This window comes from Myotis nattereri (assembly GCF_964212035.1).
Source record: "Myotis nattereri genome assembly, chromosome: 9".
Lineage (NCBI taxonomy): Eukaryota > Metazoa > Chordata > Mammalia > Chiroptera > Vespertilionidae > Myotis > Myotis nattereri.
The window spans coordinates 80,327,756-80,351,561 of record NC_138084.1 but is presented as its reverse complement, the minus strand read 5'-3'; the positions used below and the strand labels follow the sequence as shown (position 1 = coordinate 80,351,561).

General features: G+C 57.7%; 1 protein-coding gene across 1 annotated transcript in view; it reads left to right on the top strand.

The window, feature by feature from the left end:
- DSCAML1 (DS cell adhesion molecule like 1) overlaps positions 1–23,806 on the top strand; it is a 320,664-nt gene that overhangs the window by 264,442 nt on the left and 32,416 nt on the right. Inside the window, exons 12-17 of the mRNA XM_081098463.1 lie at positions 3,550–3,749; positions 4,294–4,390; positions 5,834–5,962; positions 17,255–17,422; positions 18,867–18,937; positions 23,049–23,289. Coding sequence (XP_080954589.1) covers positions 3,550–3,749; positions 4,294–4,390; positions 5,834–5,962; positions 17,255–17,422; positions 18,867–18,937; positions 23,049–23,289 — 906 coding nt within the window. The remainder of the gene's footprint in view (positions 1–3,549; positions 3,750–4,293; positions 4,391–5,833; positions 5,963–17,254; positions 17,423–18,866; positions 18,938–23,048; positions 23,290–23,806) is intronic.

Genomic DNA, 23,806 nt, shown 5'->3' with positions numbered 1-23,806 from the left:
CCCGGTCACACCCAGCTGGCTGACACCAGTCCAGGGCCCAGCCCAGCCCACACACAGGAGTCACCGGGACTCACAGCCGTGCGTCCTGAGGACGGGGACTCGCACCTTCCGCCACGAGGGCGGCCGCTGCGTGGGCCGGGCTGCCTCTCCCCTCCGGCCACTGCTGTTCACCAGCACCGTGACCGCTGGCCTCGGTTGCGTCATCTGTAACAGAACGTTCGTGTAGGTGATGCAAACGAGGGGCCCTTCCATGGAAACCAGATGCCAGCTATACATGCCATCTAAACCTTCAAAAGGCGAACAGAAACGGCGGTTCCTTGTAGGAGGACATGTCCTGTGTCGCGGTGTATGTAAAATACGAGCATGCAATCTGTGTGAACGCATGGGTGAGACCGCGCGTTCCTTCTCCTGTGCTTGGAAGGCTCGTGTGGCTTTTCGCCCACAGCACAGCTCGGCTGGGACCGGCCACGTTCCAGGGGCCCAGTGGCCACGCGTGGCTGCGGTTCTCGGCTCCAGGGCCTGAGTGTGTGGAAGAGCCTGGCAGACCGGGTCTTGCCTGTGCACGTGTTTGCCTGACGCTTTCCTGGGAGCAGGAGAGGAGCGTGGGGGCCTCGGGTGGGGAGAGGTCTCCCAGCATCTGCTACACGGCAGGTACTTGACATGTATGCACCCCGTTTGCCCCATAACAGCTCTTGGGGGCAGACAGCCGTGTCTCCATGTCACAGGCCGTGAGCCCTAAGGCCACACAGCCAGTAGAAACATGAACAGACCCGAGCCTGCTGGCCCTGAGCCCTTCGAGCTGGGCGGGGCCCAGGAGCCATCTCCTCTCCCTCCTGGACGGGCCTCCTGGACGGGCCTCCTGAGCTGCCTGCGCTGGGGCTGCAAGGAGCATCGGGCTGTGCTGCCTGCGCTCCTGGCCACAGCAAGCAGCCAGCGGGCGGGAGGGTGAGGGCACCCACCCAGGCCCGGGGGCTGTCCTCAGGGCTGGCGGCCCGTGGCTCTGGGCCTGTCCAGGGTCTCTGGACCCTGACGGCTCTGCTCCCCATGCTGACTCTGGGGACAAACCTGGCTGGGGAGCTAAGCTCCCCGGGGTGGGACTGACATACGAGGGTGTGCAGGTTGTAGCTGCTCAGAGGCACGTCGCTTAAGGGGCAGGGGGAGTCGGAAACCCACTCTCCGCTCCTCTGGCCAAGCCTCAGGCTTCATCCAGCCAGCGGGGTGTCCGTCATCATTCACACCAGCCACACAGGCTGCCGCAGCGCCCCCTGCGGAGCAGAACAGGCTGTGCTGTGAGCGCCACTCCAGTGCAAAGCCTGAAGCCCTCCTTCCAAAAACACTGCCCTTCCCCTCCCTCCCTTGGGCTCGGACCTACGCTGAGGCTGGACCCTGCTCCCACGCCTTCCCCCTTCCTGTCTCTCTCTCTCTCTCTCTCTCTCTCTCTCTCTCTCTCTCTCTCTCTCCCTCCCTCCTTCTCTCTCTCTCTCTCTCTCTCTCTCCCTCCTTCTCTCTCTCTCTCTCTCTCTCTCTCTCCCTCCTTCTCTCTCACTATCTCTCACTCTCTCTCTCTCTCTCTCTCTCTCCCTCACCCTCTCTCTCTCTCACACACACACACACACACACCCCTCTGCATAAACATCCCTCAGCTCCTCTGGGGCTTTGCCCCTCTCCCCCAGGAAGACCTCCGGGCTCTGCTTGGCCAGGCCGGGGTGGGGGGGTGGGGGGTGCAGCCAGACCCCTGACGGTGGGAAGAGCAGAAAGAGCCCGCCTGCCTCTCCCCCCACCCAGCCCCCACGTTTCAATCCTCCAGGAAAAACGGAGGCATCTGCAATGCAAATCCCGTGTTGCTGTAGCAGCTCACTCTGTATTCCGCCCAGGTTTATCCGAGTGAATTATGCAAATCTCTGATGGAAAATATTCCTGCGCACATCCTTGAGTGTAAAACCTTAGTCAATAATTCATACCCGATGTCTGTGACTGCAGGCTTTTTCTTCATTATAACTTCACCTCGTTATTTGTCTTTCGCGTTTTATTGTCTGTCCTGGTGTAATGCCATGCATTATAAAAGGGATCTGCTCCATGATTTGATGAGCCGGGGCTGGGATGCTGGTGCAGGGGCCGCGGGCCCGTCATACCAAGTCCCACAGGACTGAGGCAGAGGGGAGGTGGTGGCTGGCCACGCGGTGTGAGTTCAGGGTCACCAGAAGCCCCCTTCTCCCCCCCACACTGTGCCAGACTACGCTCGTCCACTGCCTGGCGTCCCCGGCACACCACCACGGCTGACAGCTTCCCTGCTCCAAAGGCTTGGTCCTCAGGAGCAGATGAGCTGGCAAGTTTGCCGGGGAGGCCGTCTTCTGAGTACTGTCTCTAGAGCTAGAGGGGACAGCGATCGGAGGACACTGGGGGTGCAGAGAGGGCCAGCCCCTGAGGGCCAGGGACTCGCGCCCCGAGGGAGCCGCTGGAGAGGACAGAGCTGGGCGCTGCTCTGCAGACGTGGCAGGAGGAGGGGCCTCCCCAATGGGCTCGGGGGAGTGTCTGACTCTTTTTTTAAAATATATTTTTATTGATTTCAGAGAGGCAGGGAATGGGAGAGAGAGATAGAAACACCAGTGATGAGAGAGAATCATGCATCGGCTGCCTCCTACACGCCCCACACCGGGGATCGAGCCCACAACCCAGGCATGTGCCCTGAGCAGGAATCAAACTGTGACCTCCTGGATCATAGGTCGAGGCTCGACCACTGAGCCATGCCGGCCGGGCGGGAGTGTCTGACTCCTGCCATCACTCACAGCCTCCCAGTCTGTCCGTCAGCGTGCCTGACGCTCTCCCTCTCCCGCAGTGGCCACGGGGCCTGTGCTCTGAGAGGCGAGTCTGCCGGGAAGGTGGTGAGGTCAGGGCCAGGCCTGCGGACACGTCGGAGCGCTGAGCCAGCGGGCTGCATCCTGCACCTCGGGCGTCGCTCCAGCAGGTCCCCTGCCCAGGGCGCCGCTCTCCCCTGAAGTCCTGCCTGCCAGCTGTGCCTGTCCTACGGGCCCCACCCTCCTCCCTGGGCGCTGCGCCCTCTGCCACCTGCTCTCATCACGGCCGAGAGACCTCCAGGCCGGTGTGTGCGTTCCCTGTGCAGACACCTCAGAACGTCATTACCATCACGTCACAGAACTGCTAGCATGACCCAGGGCCAGACCTATGTGATCAGGAGTAATAAACTCACATGTGGATGTGTGCTATACTATATCAAAAGTTTGCTTCTGAGGGTTGTTAATATTTGATAGCCGTACTTCAGTGTATCTGGTCTCCTCTGTAATTGTAGGCATGGTGTGCATTTTAAAACATTCTGAATGGGACCCACGGAATGGAAGAATCCCTGGTGAAGGGAGGCTGCCAGTCATGGGTGGGGGGAAGGAGAAAGGGAACAGGCAGATGGGGTTCCCTATAGCCCCCCTCAGCCATTATCAGACCCTCTGCCTGGAGCTGAGGGGCTCCGTGGGGAGGGGCAGGGGGGGAGGGACTTGCCTCCCTCACTGGGGCCTCCCGCGCCCTCTCCCTCCCCAGTCCCAGCCATGATCACCTCCCACCCCAACACCACCATCGCCATCAAGGGCCACGCCAAGGAGCTGAACTGCACGGCGCGGGGGGAGCGGCCCATCATCATCCGCTGGGAGAAGGGGGACACAGTCATCGACCCCGACAGGGTGATGCGCTACGCCATCACCACCAAGGACAGCGGCGACGAGGTCGTCTCCACGCTGAAGGTGAGCGCCCACGCCCGGCTCAGGGACCCCGACTCTCAGGAAGTGGGGATCCCATGGCTGTGACATCTGTATCCAATGGAGCTAAATAGGAAGTTTGGGAAACCCCTCCCCTCATCCCCAAAATTACCTCCCTTTTCCTAGCTATTCCCTTCTCTGGCTAGGAACCTCACCTTAGAACCTCACAATCTCCTCCTGACAGCCCCAGGCCAGGAACTGTGTGCAACCCTCAGCCCTGCCTTCTTCTCTAGAGCCCCTGCCTCCATTCGCCCTCCTGGGCCCTGGGCCCTCACTCCCTCCCTCCTGGGCCGCTCCCTCCCTCCCTCCTGGACCCCTGGACTCTCCCTCCCTCCTGGACCCCAGGACCCTCTGCCCTCCCTCCATATCCATCCTTGGGACTGTCTGGGAATAGGAGCCCTGGCAAAACCCCAGAGGGCGCGCTCCCAGAAGAGGCCATGCTGACCTCACTGCACTGAGCCTCTGCGGAGACCAGCTCTTCACCAGGCCCTTCCCTCCCTCTCCCCTCCTCCTGCCTCTGCTGCCCCAGCTCAAGCCCGCGGACCGTGGGGACTCGGTGTTCTTCAGCTGCCACGCCATCAACTCCTACGGGGAGGACCGGGGCCTGATCCAGCTCACGGTGCAAGGTAGCCTCGCCTGCCCACATCCCCTGCCCTTCCCAGGGACCGGGTACCTGTGCTGACTCCACTTCAAGAGCAGGGGCAATACCGCCCCCATGTGGTGGTGCAGCAGAGGCAGTGCCCACCCCACAGGGCAGTGCAGCAGGGGGAGTGCCCACCCCACAGGGCGGTGCAGCAGGGGGAGTGCCCACCCCACAGGGCGGTGCAGCAGAGGCAGTGCCCACCCCACAGGGCGGTGCAGCAGGGGGAGTGCCCACCCCACAGGGCGGTGCAGCAGGGGCAGTGCCCACCCCACAGGGCGGTGCAGCAGGGGGAGTGCCCACCCCACAGGGCGGTGCAGCAGGGGCAGTGCCCACCCCACAGGGCGGTGCAGCAGTGCCCACCCCACAGGGCGGTGCAGCAGGGGGAGTGCCCACCCCACAGGGCGGTGCAGCAGAGGCAGTGCCCACCCCCACAGGGCGGTGCAGCAGTGTCCACCCCACAGGGCGGTGCAGCAGGGGGAGTGTCCACCCCACAGGGCAGTGCAGCAGTGCCCATCCCACAGGGCGGTGCAGCAGGGGGAGTGCCCACCCCCACAGGGCGGTGCAGCAGGGGGAGTGCCCACCCCACAGGGCGGTGCAGCAGGGGCAGTGCCCACCCCACAGGGCGGTGCAGCAGGGGCAGTGCCCACCCCACAGGGCGGTGTAGCAGGGGCAGTGCCCACCCCACAGGGCGGTGCAGCAGGGGCAGTGCCCACCCCACAGGGCGGTGCAGCAGGGGGAGTGCCCACCCCACAGGGCGGTGCAGCAGGGGCTGTGCCCACCCCACAGGGCGGTGCAGCAGGGGCAGTGCCCACCCCACAGGGCGGTGCAGCAGGGGCTGTGCCCACCCCACAGGGCGGTGCAGCAGGGGGAGTGTCCACCCCACAGGGCGGTGCAGCAGGGGCAGTGCCCACCCCCACAGGGCGGTGCAGCAGTGCCCACCCCCACAGGGCGGTGCAGCAGTGCCCACCCCCACATGGTGGAGCAGCAGGGGCAGTGCCCACCCACATGGAGGAGGATGACAGGAAACAGCCCTGAGGAGGCCTGCCCACCTTCCCTCCTGCCCGGAGTGGACGCTAAGGGCCCCCAGGTGCACTTCCAGCACAAGGTTTGCAGAAGGGCGGGGCCTAGAGGCCGCGGGAAGGGAGTCAGGCTGGAAGCAGCTGGGAATTCTGTGTGAGGGACACACAGGCCATCAGCTCTGAGGAGTCCCTACAAAGGGGCTGCCCTCTCCCAGGAAAGGAAGTGGGGATCCCCTGCCGAACCGTGTGCCAGGCCTCTCCCTGTTTCACCTGGCCCACACTCCAGGGTAGACTACAGGTCACACTAACCCCCAGGGGTCAGCAGAACCCCGGGCGTCCCTGGGATGGACAGGAGGCCAAGCTCTCTGCTGCCATCCTCACTTCTGCCCCCTCCCCGCCACGCCCAGAGCCCCCCGACCCCCCAGAGCTGGAGATCCGGGAGGTGAAGGCCCGGAGCATGAACCTGCGCTGGACCCAGCGGTTCGATGGAAACAGCATCATCACGGGCTTCGACATCGAGTACAAGAACAAGTCAGGTACATGTGCTGAGCCGCCTGGGCCCCGGACAGCGCCAGGGCCTCGGGGCTGCCCTCTAGGCGGGCACGCCAGGACGCACCAGTGTGCAGCCCCTGTGGCTCCCAAGGGGAGGGACACTGGTGGGACTGGGAACCCAGGGAGCACACGGGGGGTCCACAGCCGAGGGGGAGGGGTCCCAGTGCTGCCCCTGGAAGCCCACAGAATGGTCGGATTTAAAGCAATTCAAAGTCCCTGGGCCTGGGCTGTGGCTGTGGGTCAGAGACACGGCGGCTGGCGGGTCACCTGGGCCTGGGCTGTGGCTGTGGGTCAGAGACACGGCGGCTGGCGGTGACCAGCCGTCCTGGTTTGGGACAATGCAGTGACTGGAAGGGAGCTGGACGGCTGTTCCTTGCCGAGAATGGGTTGGGTCATTGGTGGGTGGGAGTCCCTGGAAGAGGAACCCTCCCAGAGCCCTCCCCAAGGGCGCAGCCAGCTCCTGCGAGGCTGCCCACCACGGTGACCCTGTGGGCGAGCGGACAGTGGCCGTGGGTCTCTGGGGAACAGGCGGGGGGGGGGGGCATGGTCAGGGAGAGGGGTCCCAGAGGGACCAGAGGCCTGGAACGTGAACCACGCCAAAGGTGAGGCGCAGGCGTCTGTGCGCACATCTGTGTGACTCTCCCAGGGTGGCACCTGATGGATGGGCAACGGGGGAGGGAGGACGGGTCTGACCTGTGAGGGCCCCTGGGTGGCCCCTGGGCAGGAGCGAGAGGAAAACAGCTTCTCGTTCCAGACCCTCTTGTGCCTTAGGGTTCCCTCCCGTAGCTGTGCACGCTTTTCAAATCGTTTAAACACAAAACAGTCTGGGTCCCTGCCAGCCCGCCTCATCTCGTGGTTCTTAGACGAGGTCCAAGATTTCGTTTCTCCCCAAAGCTTTCCAGCCCCCTCCTGCCTTCCTTAGCACAGAGCGCGCTCGTGGGCTGCCCCAGCCCTGGCCCCGCTGTGCTCCCGCACCCAGCACAGCGCCCCACGCAGGTGCTCCACGCGGCTGTGTGAGTGGGAGGGAGACACAGAGGCACAGCTCTGAGCTGAGAATTCACATGGAGAAGCCCCTCTGTCCAGGGCACTGGGGCCGTGTTTGATGCGGTTTCTACAGGAGAAGCTGACGGTCTCGCTGGGGAGAAAAGCCTGCACCCGAGTTCGCCCTGCGTGCAGGAGGGGGTGCCGAGGGGGGCTGTCCTGGGGGGTCAGAGAAGCATCTCCCCGATCCTGCAGAGGCCGCATTGAGCTGGGTCTGGAAGCTGGAGAGGTGAGGGCCTGGATTCAGAGAGAGGGAGGGCAGGGCCTGTGCGCCATGCGGGGAGTGGCCTTCCAGCCCAGGGGTCGAGGGGTCGCAGAGCCACTTCCTGGGCAAAAAGACCAGCCATGCTCTGGGGCCAGGCGGGGGCGGGCGCTCCGGCTGAGCCTTTCCTTCGCTGGGGAGGGTCACTGAGAGCCTGGCAACGGCTGGCTCCCAGGAGGGCTGGAGCAGCAGGCGCCATGGGAAGGGAGGGGTTAGGGCAGGGGTGGGCAAACTTTTTGACTCAAGAGCCACAATGGGTTCTTAAACTGGACCGGAGGGCCAGAACAAAAGCATGGATGGAGTGTTTGTGTGAACTAATATAAATTCAAAGTAAACATCATTACATAATAATAAAAGAGAAACATGGTAATTAGCGTATGACCACTACCCTTCCCATTGGCTAATCAGGGCGATATGCAAATTAACTGCCAGCCAAGATGGCGGCCGGCAGCCAAGCAGCTGGAAGCTAACATGAGGCTTGCTTGCTTCAGTGACGGAGGACTCCAACGCTCCCCGCCTGCCGCTGCCGGCCTCTGAGCTGCAACTCTAAGCAACTATGTTACAAATATAGAAGCTAAACAAAACCCCAGAAACCTGCTTTAGTCCGCCAGACTTCAGCCAGCAGGATCGCAACATTGTTTCAAATACAGAAGGTAAACAAAGGCCAGAAACCTGCTTACAGCAGCAGAGGCCTAAGAGCTGGAGCCAAGCCTCAAAGCTAAAGCTGGCCCAGAATAAAAAAAAGAAAGAAAAAAAGGAGCGGTTGGGAGCTTCAGTCACCCGCCAGCCTGAAAACAGCCCTCAGCCCCTCACCCAGACTGGCCAGGCACCCCAGTGGGGACCCCCACCCTGAAGGGTGTGTGACCAGCTGCAAACAGCCATCATCCCCTCACCCAGGCTGGCCAGGCACCCCAGTGGGGACCCCCACCCTGATCCAGGACACCCTTCAGGGCAAACCAGCCGGCCCCAACCAGTGCACCAGGCCTCTATCCTATATAGTAAAAGGGTAATATGCCTCCCAGCACCGGGATCAGTGGAGCCGAGAGGCCTCCCGGCACCGGGATCAGTGTGATAGGGGGCAGTGCCCAAACCTCCTGATCGCCCTGCGGCTCTGTGTGTGACAGGGGTCGGGGCCACAACCTCCCTATCTGCCCTGCTCTGTTCGTGACAGGGGAAGGCGCCCAAACCCCCTGATCAGCCCTGCTCTGTGCCTGATAGGGGGAGGTCCCCAACCCCATGATCACCCTGCGGCTCTGTGTGTGACAGGGTGCGGCGCCCCAACCCCCTGATTGGCCCTGCTCTGTGTGTGATGGGGTAGAGCCATAACCTCCCCATCAGCCCTGCCCTGAGTGTGAGAGTGGTGGCACCCCAACCCCCTGATCGGCCCTGCTCTGTGGGTGATAGAGGGCAGCGCCCCAACCCCCACGCCATGGGTCCTGCTCTGTGTGTGATGGGGTAGAGCCATAACCTCCCCATCGGCCTTGTCCTGAGTGTGACAGTGGCGGCGCCCCAACCCCCTGATCGGCCCTGCTCTGTGGGTGATAGAGGGCGGCGCCCCAACCCCGTGATCCGCCCTGCTCTGTGTGTGACAGGGGGCGGTGCCCCAACTCCCCTATCAGCCCTACTCTGTGAGTGACAGGGGGGAGCTCCCCAACCCCCTGATGGGCCCTGCTCTGTGCCTGACAGGGTATGGAGCCCCAACCCCCCTGATGGGCCCTGCTCTGTGTGTGACAGGGGGTGGCACCGCAACCTCCCCATCGACCCTGCCTTGAGTGTGACAGGGGGCGGTACCCCAACCCCCCAATCGGCCCTACCCTGAGCGTGACTGAGGGTGGCATCGAAATCTCCCTATCCGCCCTGCTCTGAGCCCGACCAGGGGCTGCACCTAGGGATTGGGCCTGCCCTCTGCCACCCGGGAGCAGGCCTAAGCCAGCAGGTCGTTATCTCCCGAGGGGTCTCAGACTGCGAGAGGGCACAGGCCGGGCTGAGGGACCACCCCCCCCCCCCCGCCCCGAGTGCACAAATTTTTGTGCACCGTGCCTCTAGTCATTACATAAAAGGGTACGGTCTTTTTTTTTTTTTTTTAGTTTTATTCATTTCAAATGGGCCAGATCCGGCCCATGGGCCATAGTTTGCCCACGGCTGGGTTAGGAGGTGACGAGCAGCAGGCCCTCCGCGGGGACATGGGGTGGAGCACCATGCCCAGCTCACTCCTCAGGACTCTTTGAGGCCCAGAAGCCAGGCAGGAAGGGACAGATGTGCCTGAGGTCCACGTCTCTGGGTGGCGGTGCAGGCTGTCCGGCCTCCCTGTCTGCCCTCACAGCTGGGGTGGGCAGTGGGTGCCAGGGCTGGCGCCCCCACCCCCACCCACTGCTCTGTGCGCCGGCCTCCCTGCCCTCGCCTCCCATGCCGCCTGCTCCCCTCTGCCAGCCACTCCGTAATGTGTGGGGACCTTTCCTGGGGCAGCGCTCGGCCGAGCAAAGCTGAGAACATCGCACGTCTGGACGGCAGCACAGGAGGTGGGAAGGGAAGATGCCACTCCAGAGCATGTCCGTGGCTTCACCGCCCCCTCCGGCTCCCTGCAGTGTGAGGACTTGCCATCCCCCCCCCCGCCCCCCGCCAGAGCTGGGTCACCGGGCAGGGAGCAGAGTGGCGGGCGAGGCAATGAAAGCACCTCAGACTCTCCGTTCCCCGGGGCTTTGCACCTGGAGAGAAAGAAAGCCGGTCAAGAGCACAGAGAAGCGCCTGGCCCAGTCCCCCAGCCTCGGGGGGCTCCCCAGACCATCCCACTCCCACGGCCTCCGCCTCGCCTTTCGGAGAAGGAGTGCGGGAGAAGCCACAGGTGACCCCTGGAGTCAGGCCGGGAGCCCAGCGAGCTCCGGGGGAGGTGGGGTGCGCGGCCGAAGAGCTCTGAGAGCTGAGACCACCTCGCACAGGCTGTGGGAAATCCTTAGTAATGCAAGTCCCTCCCCCTCTAAGGCACAGCCCAGGGACCTGCCGGCTGGAAGGCCTGTGCCTGTCGGCCAGCAGCGTGTGCTGAGTGCCTTCACCTTCCGCAGGTCATGTAACCGCCCTGTGGTAGGAGAGAAACAGGAATCGCAGACACAGTGCTGCCTGGGAGCATGCAGCGCAGCTGGTATGAGGACACACACTGCACACACGTGCACACACATGCTTCCAGGGCCACCGCACTGCGCCACGCAATCCCGCATCACGCACCACCGGCTATCACATGGGACCTGAGATGGTCTCCTAGGGAACGGATGGACGACGCAGAGGGAGGAGGGAGATGCGTGCATGTGTGTGTGTGTGTGTGTGTGTGTGTGTTTACATAGACCTTCTTCCTGCGTGTGGAACAGTGGAACAAGGCCCACCATCAGAGCAGAACAGGCTGACCAAGGTCAGAGCCGGGTGACCTTCAGCAGCTACCCAAAGTCCGGGACACCTGTTTGTCCATCAAGCAGACAGCAGCATGCACTCCCTGGGGGCCGTAAGGGTTAAGCGGGTGTGGTGGTGCCTGGCACGGAGCCTGGCACATTCTAATCCTCCACGGCCCTGGCCTGTGCCTCTGCTCTCCCTGCCCCTGTCCTGACCCCCTTCGTTGCCCCAACTGTGCCTTTGCCCGGTTCCTGCCCGGTCCTCATGCTAATCTTCCCAGGGAGGTTCCCAAGCCCGCCCTTCCTAAGCAACCTGCGCACGCCGGCTCTCCTGCCCGGGCAGCTGAGCATTGACACGTGGATGCTGGATGACAGGCCTCATGAATCCACCATGAGGACACTGTGCGGAGTTACAAATGCAGGCGCCACATTTTGCCCCTGTTCCCTACGCAAGCAGCCGGGGCGGGTTCTCTGAGGACGGCCTCCACGCCCGGCAGGCAGCCTCGTGACACTGGCCATCGGCCACCACAGCGTGAGCCGGCCTGTGTGACATGTCATCCGTGTGAGCTGGAGTGTGGCTGGGAGAGGGATGGTGCTGGGAGCTGCGGAGAGATGGCCACGCAGGCTCAGAACGCTGTCAAGGAGATCAGAGACGCAGAATGGACGTGTTTCCCAAGCGCAGGCCGCTCAGTCCTCCCAATGTGGCTCTTGTCCGGGATGCTCCTCCACAGTGGCTGTGTCTCCTGCAAACCAAAGGCTCCGTGCCACTCCCGTAAGCAGCCCGCAGAGCAGCAGGCACGGGCTTCTCCCCAGCCGCTGCCTTATTTCTGTAAGAAGAATATTTTGCATCATAAACCCTTTGATGAAGAAAGGGAGAGAGAGCCCTTAATGAAATATGCTAATCTGGGTAAGCCCGGCTCATATGAAAGGGAATATTAAAAGAGACGGAATTCGCCAAGGCCCACACAGTACCGAGAGAGCTGAAGAGGAAAGGGAGGGAGAACAGGCCCTGGTCCCAGCTGCTCAGGGTCAGCGGATGGCAGTGATCGCGTTTGGAAAATCAGCCCGAGGCCTCCAGATCTGACTCGACGCATTAGCCTGGAAGGGTTGTGGGGAGAGAGCTGTTTTGTGCCAACATCAGAGATGATTTGGGAGCACAAGGCCAACTCCACCTGCGAAGGACTGGCAACAGCACAAAAATGGGGAGCCACTCATGGGATGTCCCCCCTCCCCACCTTCCTATGATTGGCAGCTGAGCGAGGCAAGGGAGGGAAAGGCAGGGGGATTTACTGCCAAAGTAAAGGACACAAAAGAGGCTCTGACCCAAACCAACAACGGCTTCAAGTGCCCACACCGGCCAGGTTGGCATCAGCCTGGAGGGTTGTGGAGAGAGAGGGCTGCTTTCTCCCAGACAGAAGAGGCCATTGTTCCTTTTCTGAGTCTGCCTCCCATAGAGCCAGCAGGTGGGTGCCACATCTGAGTCACCATCAACCTAGCTAACACTGTTTACCTGCCCTGGTGATTCCCGGAGGCCCCGCCCACCCAACATGCAGGCCCACCCGAGCCCTTTTCAGTGGCTTTTCCATACAAACAGCCTGTCTTGGCTCATGCTGCTGGTGTTCCTAAATCTCTCAAACACCAACATATGGTTCCTGTGTACCCTGTGCCTGCCAAGGGGCCCAGGCCTGGCACTAGTGGCAGCAGGCCTTGGTTCACAGTTTGGCCTCCCCTGGGCACATCAAAGTCCAGCACAAGTAACAGCCATCTGCAGATCTCTCTGTATCTCATGCCAGGTGGCCCCAGACAGGATACAGGCAGTGGCTGACCTTCGTCTGCACCTCCCAGGAGGCCCCAGAGCCAGTGCACCCAGCAGACAGCTTCAGACCATGCAGAGGCACCACCCAACCACCTCCACAAGGGGCACACTCAAGGGGTGGACTCAGGAAGCACCTGAGCCCCAAACTGCAGAGAGTTCTCCTCCCATGGAGTTGTCCCCTGCACAGCTGATCCCCCACAGTGGTCACAGCTCATCCTTGTAGCCAATGAGTCTTGGGGTAAATCCCTCCCATTAATGTGCCAACAGCAATCAAGGCTCCACTACATCAGGAGGGTGCACAGAGCCCACGGGGTTGCACCTGGAGCACCCAGCTCAGGTGACCAGGGAGGCTGTGGCACTGGACCCTACAGAACACCTACTACACAAGGCCACTCCACCAAGCCCAGGAGATGTAGCAGCTCTACCTAATACACAGGAACAAACACAGGGAGGCTGCCAAAATGAGGAGACAAGCATGTCCCAAATGAAAGAACAGAACAAAACTCCAGAAAACAACTGAACAAAATGGAAATTAGCAATCTACCAGCGTAGAGTTCAGAGCACTGGTTATAAGGATGCTCAATGAACTTAGGAGAAGAGTGGAGGAGCTTAGTGAGAACTTTAACAAACAGGAGGAAAGACAAAAATGGAGATAAAAAAACATAAAAAAGAACCTGTCAGAAATGAAAAATATACATTAACTAAAATGAAGAATATGTTACAGGGAATCAACAGCAGAGTAGATTAAGCTGAGAATCAAATCAGCAATTTGGAAGATAAGGAAGCAGAAAACACCCAATCAGAAGAGCAAAAAGAAAAAGAAAAATTTTTTTAAATGTCAATAGTGAAAGAAAAAAATCAATAGTCTAAGGAGCTCCTGGGACACAACAATGTGATGTGTACCAACATTCACATCATGGGGTGTCAGAAGGTGAAAACATGAAATTGAAAACCTATTTGAAAAAAATAATGGTGGAAAAATTTACTGACCTTGTAAAGTCCAGGAAGCACAGAGACTCTGAAACAAGATGAACCTAAAGAGGCCCACACCAAGACACATCATAATTAAAATGCAGAAGCTTAAAGACAAAGAGAGAATCTTAAAGGCAGCAAGAGAAAAGCTGTTACCTACAAGGGAGCTCCCACAAGACTGCCAGCTGATTTCTCAACAGAAACATTTCAAACCAGAAGGGATTGGTGTGAAATATGTAAAGTGATGAAAAGCAAGGACCTACAACCAAGATTACTTTACCCAGCCAGGCTATCACTTAAAATTGAAGGAAAAATAAAGAGCTTCCCAAACAAGAATAGAATCAATAACATTGAAATAACTGAATATATGGTGTCTAATGCAGCCATGGGCAAACTACGGCCCACGGGCCGAATCCGGCCCATTTGAAATGAATAAAACTAAAAAAAAAAAAAAGACCGTACCCTTTTATGTAATGATGTTTACTTTGAATTTATATTAGTTCACACAAACACTCCATCCATGCTTTTGTTCCGGCCCTCCGGTCCAGTTTAAGAACCCATTGTGGCCCTCGAGTCAAAAAGTTTGCCCACCCCTGGTCTAATGGGTACTAGATTTATCAGGTGATCACTTCATAAGTTAAAAATGTCTAATCACGGGGTTGTACACCTGAAACTAATATAATATTGTATGTCAACTGTAATTTTAAAATGAAAAAATATATTTTAAAAAAGAAATATTGTATTTATCCTAAGGACAAGGAAAATGTATTGAAGAGTTCTATGCAAGGGGGTGGTAGTAGCAGATTTGTTTTGGGAAAACCATTCTCAATGCCAAGATAGAGTGCTTGGCCGGTAAGAGGTGCCAATCATACTTGTAGAGTGATGATGGCTGCAGTGTGGAGAACAGGTGCAGGGGGCACACGGTGGGTACTGGGAGGCTAACTAGTTGGATGTCATTCCCATGGTCCCAGTGAGAGGTGACAGTGGCTTGGCCTGGGGTAGGGATGGAGAACGAAAGATGTGCTGGGTGGCGGTGAGCAGCTGAGGCCCAGGAACCTCCTCTGGGAGATCCAAGAGCCACATGGGACACAAAAGCTATAGGACTTGGTAGGCAGGGAGAGAAAGAGAAGCATCAAGAATAACACCTTAGTCCTGGCTGGTGTTGCTCAATGGATAGAGCATCGGCCTGCGGACTGAAGGGTCCCGGGTTCAATTCCCTGTCAGGGTACATGCCCAGGTTGCAGACATGTGATCCCCAGTAGGGGGCATGCAGGAGGCAGCCGATCAATGATTCTCTTTCATCATTAATGTTTCTCTCTCTCCCTCTCCCTTCCTCTCTGAAATCAATACACTGTATTTAAAAAAAAAAAAAAAAAGAATAACACCTAAGTTTCTGGCACAATGTAAGTCAGGGAATCCAGGAAGGTGGGTTTGCAGGGTGTATGGTCAAGACTTCTGTCCTGGACATGCTGAGTGTGAGCTCCAGTGTCTGGAATTCGAAGGAGAGATCCGGGCTGATGGAAATCCGTGAGTTACCTGTGTACAGGAGGGCATGGTCATGGGTAGGTAAAGCATAGGGAGTGCGAGAAGGAGGGCAGAGAATGGACCCTGTCAGAACTGACCGTTCACTAGTGGTAGTGGAGGGGAGATGCACCGGCAAAGCAGACAGCAAACAAATGACCCAAGAGATGAGAGGAAAGCCCGAGGGTGTTTTATTGGGGAGCCCACGGGACCAGATGGAGGGACACACCTGGGAGGCCAGGCGATAAGCCGGCGAGGCGCTGAGGGTCCCCTGTGCCGTGGACTTAGGCGTTGATGTCCATGCAAGGCGAGGAGTAACTGGTGAATGTTTACACTGCCCTGTGCACACCTGGCACATCGCAGGTGCTTGGCAAATATTAGCACTTGTTTTCCTGGCCCCGTCGTGTTCAAACACATCGTGTGGGTCTCCCCCTCCGCCTGCACTCATCGAATGTGACTACGCTGACTCACGGTCAGTTCCCCACGTACCAACACGGCAGATCAAGTAGGATGTGTGAGCTGGCACCGGCTCCCAGGGTGCCACAGAGAGGAGCGAGAACCTGCCTCCATGTCGCCAGCCCATCCCTCCCAAACCAAGAGGTGCCCACAGCAGGCCATAGCCTGCACACTGCAGTTCTGCCTCCACCTGCGAGCCTCAGAGTGCCTCTCCCGCTGGTGGGGGGGGCGGTTCAAGGATAAGGCCGCAACGTGTCTGAGCATTCACAGCCTGACACGCGTGACTTCGGCTCACGAAACCAAAGAATTAAATGCAAAGCTGCAGGGGGTGCGCTGGGCGATGCCCGCGCAGGTGCTGAGCCTGCAGCTGAGGGGGTGTTTTGGAAAACATGAAGACCTCAGTGAACCAGAATCTGGAAGAGCAGTTTCTTCTGGTGCACGGCTCTCCTGCTTTCGCAGGTGTTCGCCTAAATAACCCTCTAAAACTCGTTCTAGAAAGTGCTAGCCTCTTTTCTGGCTGAGAGATGAAACTGTGGTGAACACAGTTAATCTTTTCTGCTGAGAACTTTCAGGAGCCTCTCCTGTGGATTTTAAAGGCCTGGAAACTAGACTGCGCGCTGGCATCGGGACAGCCTGGGAAGACGCTGAAGCCCTCCTGTCAGCTTGTTCCCTTGCGCTTTGCCTTTTGTGCTTTTCAAAGTGAAGTGCCAATAAAGGAATCTGGTTATGAACCCCAGGGTGGTAGGCCCTCACTTGGGCATCGCTGTAACTGCAACGCCTTCCCATTTTCCTCTGGAGCCCCCGAGTAGGTGCATAGCAAAAACACGTTGAGGAATGACTTGAACCACCGCCGGCGTGGCTCAGTGGTTGAGCGTCGACCTATGAACCAGGTCACAGTTTGAATCCCAGTTCCGGCACATGCTGGGGTTTTGGGCTCGATCCCCAGTGGGGGGCGTGCAGGAGGCAGCCGATCAGTGCTTCTCTCTCGTCTTTGATGTTTCTCCCTCCCCCTCTCCCTTCCTCTCTGAAATCAATAAAAATATATATATTTTTAAAAGGTGACTGCCTTCCTCTTGAGGTGCAGGCACGCTGTCCCTGGGGCCCTGGCAGTCATCTGGTATTTTTCACGCGCCACGGTTTTGCTGAACGTTCACCCTGGCGCGGGCTGCCAGCGCCCCCGGTAAATCAGGGACAGGCCATTCCTCTCGCTGGCCTGACCCTAAAGACTCCGAGGCCATTCTCCTGCTGGCGCAGGAAGAGGTGAGGTTGGGCGGGGCAGCCTGGCACTAGGCCTGTCCCCCGCCAGATCCGTCACACCCAACACCACCCACACGAGTGCGCACGGGAAGGAAGTTGGGAGGCACACGGAGGGGAGGGGGATGCGTGGCTGCGCCCTCTGCAGCGGGACTACTGCCGATGGGGTGCTCCCGTTCAGACAGGCCACTGTGAGCTGCGAGAGGCGAGTAAGAAGGGCCCCGCCCAGGCAGGCCCTCGGAGACAGCAAGCAAAGGGTGGTCCTGGGAGGACCTCCGGCAGCGCCTCGTCTGACCCTGTCTGAGGTTCGAGTGGGGAAGCCAGCCCAGGCCCGAGGAGAGCTGGGTCTCGACCTCTATCCGTGCATTGCTGCTCACATGCTCGGGCGGTCCCGGGTCTCTCGAGCTTCATGCAGCAGACCTCCCTCTCGGTAAAGGTGCGGCTGTGCCCCTCGCTGCAGCCTCTGGGAGCCCGACCCCTCCTGGGCATCACACTCGAGACGGGTGTTGATGCTCGAGGCTGGGAGGCGCTCTGGCGTCTGCCTGGCTGTGGTTGGAAACGAGCATCCTCTCCGCAGACTCCTGGGACTTCAAGCAGTCCACGCGCAACATCTCCCCCACCATCAACCAGGCCAACATCGTGGACCTGCACCCGGCGTCCGTGTACAGCATCCGCATGTACTCCTTCAACAAGATCGGCCGCAGCGAGCCCAGCAAAGGGCTCACCGTCAGTACGGAGGAGGCCGGTGAGCCCCTCACCCGCGCGGTGCCCTGGCCGTGGGGTCAGGGACTCCCGGGGCCCTCACCCGCCCTGCCCTGCCCACGGGCACGGGCTGGCCGTTACGAGAGGGAAGAGGGGAGGGAGATCCCAAGGTATTTGTTCACCTGCTTGGCCTGTTCCACGTGGGGTGCTCCGCGCTGGCTTCTGGGAGCTGTCCATGGTTCTGCCCTGTTCCCCAGCCCCAGCCTGTATGGGAAGGCCAGATGTGCTAGACCTGCAAAGGGTGGGGTACCAGTGCCCTGAATCATTTTCCGTGACCTTTGTCATGGGATTTTCCTGAAATTTTAAACAAGATCTCTGTTGCTATATATTCTCTCATAGAGATAGAGAGAAAGAGAGCGAGAGCGAGAGCGAGAGCGAGAGAGAGAGAGAGAGAGGATAGAGAGAGATAGAGATAGAGATAGAGATAGAGATAGAGATAGAGATGGTAGAGATAGAGAGAGATAGAGATAGAGAAAGAGATGAGAGAGATACAGACAGATAGAGATGATAGAGATAGAGATGATATAGAGAGAGACCAAAGAGATGGAGATGATAGAGATAGAGAAAAATATATAGATAGATTAGATATAGATGATTAGATAGATATAGATATAGATATAGATATAGATATAGATATAGATATAGATATAGATATAGATATAGATAGATGTGTGCAGTTTTACAAATAACAGCAACCTAAGAACTAAGGTAGCCAATACGCGTTATCATTACCAGCACGCCAGAGGTTCTCTCCATGCCCCTTCCCAGCCATAACTCCATCCCTCCTGCTGAGGTAACCAGTGTCTTAACTTCCTTGCTTTTCTTTCCTCTATTGTCACCACAAGGTCTGTACACATACACTATATAGTTTGGTTTTGCCTGTGTTCCAACAGCATGTGTTCATGAAGTCTAGTTTATATATTCTTTTTGCGTCCTTGTTTTGATAAATATGTGTATGAGCGTCCTGTTTTCAGTGCAGCCGTAGCATGCGGGCCTTCTCAGTGCTCTGTGGTATCCCACCTGAGGGCGTATCGCAGTCCGTCTGTCCATTGCCCCGCAGCTGGGCATCTGCAGTTTACAGTTGGAATGTGAGCACTTGGGCGCTTGTACACGGTTCATGCATTTCTCTCGGGGACACGAGCAGCTGTAGGATTAGAGAGTCATCAGACGTGCATACGAGTATTAGAGTTCTTGCCACGACACACCCTTGTCCACACTTTGTACTATCAAACATGAAAAATTACAGAGAATAAGGAGGAAACATAGCCCCAGATGGTTTCAGGGGACTCACAGGCAGGCTGTCTGCTCTTGTCAGTGAGCGCGTCCCTCCTGTCCAGCAGTCCTCCAGCTCAGGGGACAGGAATGGGAGCACAGGACTCTTCCTCTGGGACTTGACTCGTAACATCGCTCTTCTTCCTCCCCACCAGCCCCTGATGGGCCCCCCGTGGACGTCACCTTGCAGCCGGTGACCTCACAGAGCATCCAAGTGACCTGGAAGGTAAGTGGGGTTGGAGGTATCTCCCTGGAATGCCTCCTGGCCTCCTCCCCGCAGTCCGGGAGGGAAGCCCAGCAGGCGGGCTGGGGGTGGTCTCTGGCCATGCCCATACTGGCTGTCTGATTGTTTGTTTTGTTAATCCTCACCCAAGGATATTTTTCCATTGATTTTTTTTTAAAAGAGAGTGGAAAAGAGAGGGAGAGACAGAGAGAGAAACATCGATGTGAGAGAGACACATCGATTGGTTGCCTTCTGCATGCACCCTGGCCAGGGCCGCGAACCTGCAGCTGAGGTACCAGAATCCACCCTGGGACCCTTCAGTCCACAGGCCGACGCTCTGTCCACTGGCACACCAGCTAGGGCTTAGCCATGCCTGTTTGCTGGTAAACCAGGGAGACTGGGAGGGAGAGCAGAGCGGCTACAGGACCACGTCCCCACGAACCCCCACTTCCCTCTCCGCCCTGGCTCTCCGGTGGAGGCCTGCGCGTGGCGTGAAGAACTTGGCGGCGCCACGGAGGGAAGGTGGCTTTCCACCACACCGGACTGTCCTCCAGCGCCCACATGTTGTAAAAAGCCAGGAGTGGGGGCAGGGCTGTGGGTGATGGCGATGGCTGGACAGAGCCTCACCCTCTCGGCCCTGTGACCGGAGCTGGGCGTTAGGGTGATGCCACCCCCTGTCTTCTCACCGTGAGGCCTGGGACAGGGGCTTGGCCCTGCCAGGCCTCAGTGCCCTCCAGCATGAGAACAGCTGGCACATGGAAGAGATTCAGAAGAGCCTAGTAATGTTTTCCCTAAAAAGACTGTGTGCGCATGCGGGTGTACAGGCACACACACAGAGACACACACACACACAGACACACACACACATACACACACACACATACACACACACACTGCAACAGAGCCTGGTGCCTTCCCTCCCGAAAGAAATGACCAAGACAAAAGTGGGGGTTCCTGGAGACCAGCCCACCATGTGGATGGCTGGAGCCATGGCTCCCCTCCAGATGCAGATCGGGCGCCAGGGCTTTCCTCGGACACTGAGGGCCGGAGTCTAATCCCCAGGTCTCCTCTGCCTCCTGGCTCTGGACCCACCTTCTGGGAGCGCCCTGAGGAAGCCGGGAGGCGGGGCAGGAATGGGCAAGTATGTAAAACACAGACCCGAGACGTTTGGCTACAGCGCTCTGACCTGGAGGTCGATAAAAATTGAGAATCAGATTTACTTCTCCAAAGCCCCATAATGAAAAATAAAATTGATTCGAAAGTTAGAACTTCAGAATGAGCCAGCCCATCAGTAAAATTTTGGGCTGACTTTTCAGGGGATTTTTTTAACACCAAGAAACAGATTACTGAAAAATAAAGATTCACTTGAAAGATAAGCCACTTCATTTTAAGACTCTTTCCATGAGATGGATCACCACTGCTTTATGACATAAATTTGCAATCAGCCCTATTGACTTCTTAATGCTTCAGAGAAATATTGTTAAGATTGATTTAAACCCTGAGTGTGCCTGTTTGGGGGATGGGGTGAGTGGGAGGAGAAAGAGAGAGAAGGAAAGAGCGGAGGGAGGCGGAGGTGTGTAGCAGAGTACGCCTGGATGCCTATCCGGGGCCTCTACCGGTCTACATTGGTGTGAGTGAAGGTTGCATGGTGCTGTGTACAGGTGTGTATTGTGAACACACCTATTTCATGAGTTCAAAACAATTATATTAAATTTAAAACTTCATTTTGTTGAGTTAACAGTGAGCTTTAAAATGCAGCTCATTTAAAACATTCATTGAATTAAGAAAACCATGAGGCTGTTTCACTAACTGGTTTTACTACATTGTTTTTGAGCTCGCTGCTTTTCACACAATAGAAGCTGGGCTTCTAACGTGACCTCGTTGTCTTCAAAACCCTGACTCGAGCTGTTTCTATACTCACTGGGGAGGGTGCTGCTGAGGGGGAAGAAGACATTCCCGGGTGCTGGCAATCTGAACCTGTGCGGGAACCCAGTGCACATTCTCAATAGCCTGTAATTAAGTCACGGCCCCTTTCTCCACAATCTGGTCTTGCAAGACCGTTTACCTAAGTGCTCCTCCCATTTTACAGAGGCCTGAAACCGTGAACAACACACCCCCCCCCCCCGAGGGGTTATCAGTGCGGCGCCTGGCCAGGCCTTTAGGTGGGTCTCACGGCCCCCATCCCAAGACACGGGCTTTTTGCAAAGCCCGTGAAAGGTCCGGAAGTCTCATCCATATTTGGGGGACAAAGAAACCAAAGGGTAGAAAGGGAGAGCTTCCTCCATATTGGGGGACTCAGGATTTAGAGAGAAACAGTCTCCCCTGAGTCACCGTACTAGTACATGCGAAACATCTGAGAATAAATGGGTTTTTCCTGTATGTCCAAGTACTCATTCCTCTCTGTTCTCCGGTCGCCTGGTAAACTCTGTAACTGCCCCTCAGCTGGTAAAGGGCGGGTCCTCTCCTTCCCATCAGATTCTCTGTGGGTCTAAATGCATCTGGCCGGCAACAGGTGTGGGTGTTTATATCGCAGGGTCTGGATGTGTGTGTCCACGGTTCTGGGTATGAGGAGATATACTGGGACCGTGTGTGTGTGTGTGTGTGTGTGTGTGTGTGTGTGTGTGTGTCAGGGTTCAAGCTTGGGGTGAGAATACGTTTTTCCACTCCCCAGCCTGATGCCTGTGGAGGACCAAGCCTTCACTCCTGCCCACCAGCCAGCATTCTAAGACCCCCTCCCCCCGAATGGCCTGGCCCAACCCTGTCCCTCCATCTGCAGCTGGCCCTTGGCCAGGAGGTCCAGGGAACGGCTGCTCCAAGAGGGGCTGGGCTCACGTGAAAGTCAGGACTTCTTTCGCTTGTATAATATGTGCACCATTTTATATGCATACAACTTCCCCTGTCAACCATGTTTATGTGTGTAGCTCAGCAGCACTAGGTGTGTTCACAGGGCTGTGCAGCCAACACCACTGTTCATGTGCAGAATTTCCCATCTTCCAAGCGAGACTCCGTGCCCATAACAGTACCTCCCTGCCCACCCACCCCCGCTCCTCAGCCTCCAGTCCACTTCCTGTCTGTGAACTGTCTAGTCTCAGGACCTCGTAGAACTACTTTCACACAAGATTTGTCCTTTGTGTTTGGCTCAGCTCACCACGCATAATATTTTCAAGATCCACCCATGTTGCAGCCTGTATCAGAAGCCCTTCCCTTCCAGGCTAATATTCCATTGTGTGGATACACCATTACTTACCCGTTCCCCGTCGGTGGACACGCGGCTGCTTCCAGCGTTTGGCTGTTGAGAATGCTGTTGCTATGAGCATGGGTGCACAGACATCTGTTTGAGTCCCGGCGTTCAATCCTTTGGGTACCTACCCGACATGGAATTGCCGGATCGATGGCAATTCTAAGTTTAACTGTTGGAGGAAACACCACACTGTTTCCCATGGTGGCTGCACCAGTTCACATTCCCACCACAGAGCACAGGGGCTCTAACTTCTCTGCGTCCTCACTAACAATTGTTATTTGCCAGTGTTTTAGAACAGCCAGCTGCTGGGTGTGCAGTGGAATCTTCAGACTCCTTTTTATTCAGACGCATTGCTCACCTCCTTCTCCATCTGGTTCCTTTTTGTCTGCTGTTCCCTTTCTCCCAGGCCCCTGAGCCCGTGCCAAATGATGTCCTTATTCATTCACTCACTCATTCATTCACCATTCATCCATCATTCATTCATTCAACAAATGTGTGTGGAGGACCTACTGCAGGCCAGGCGCCATGCTAGATGCTGAGAACAGCAGGAGACAAAACAGACGACATCCCCATCCCCCTGGCACTTGCATTCTAATGTGGACACAGAGCCAAGCCATCAGCACACTATATAGAAGGTCAGGTGATGCCAGTGCTGGCGTGAGGCAGGCACAGGGGAGAAGAGGAGGGTCCAAGAGGTAATGGGGTCAGAGCACATGGGGTTGTGTAGCCCTTGCAAGGACTTCGGCTTTCACTCTGAGTGACATGGGTCCGTGGAAGGGTTGGGAGCAGAGGAGTGACATGGTCTGGCTGTGGCTTTAAGAGTGTCGTCTCAGAGTGTCACTGTGTCTCTGTCTCCCCACCCTGTGCTCGCAGGCGCCCAAGAAGGAGCTACAGAATGGTGTGATCCGGGGCTACCAGATCGGCTACAGGGAGAATAGCCCTGGCAGCAACGGGCAGTACAGCATCGTGGAGATGAAGGCCACCGGGGACAGCGAGGTCTACACCCTGGACAACCTCAAGAAGTTCGCGCAGTACGGGGTGGTGGTCCAGGCCTTTAACAGGGCTGGCACGGGGCCCTCGTCCAGCGAGATCAACGCCACCACCCTGGAGGACGGTGAGGGCACCGGCGGACCTAGAGGGCGCAGGTCCCGGCCACAGGCAGAGCCGGGGCTGCCGGACAGGGCGCGGGGCCCTCCCCCCACTGCTGGCCCCATCATGGTCTTGTGGTCCACACAGGCTCCCCGGATCCTCCATCGCCCCGTGCCATCGGCTCCTTGAGAGCTGCTTGGTCTGTTGAGCACCCAGCGTCTCAGGCCATTGGCGCTCTCTGCATGCCTTGCTGGTATCAGCTCGGCCCGCGAGTCCTGTGGCCTGTCTGAGCACCTTTCTGCACATGCCCCCTCCATGCTTCTCCTCCACCTTCCCTTCCTCCCTCTCCGGGTCCTCCCCCATTTTTCTCCCTGCACTCTTTCCTCCGCACCCGCTGGTTACCCTCTTGCTCCGGAACAAAGCCAGATGCAGGACCGACTGATGTGGAGGCAGGATGCGTGTCGGAGCCCTGCTGACCAGACACTAAGCTCCCGTCCACCCAGGCCCATGCAGGAATCAGCCAGGCCAGGCGCACCTGCGGC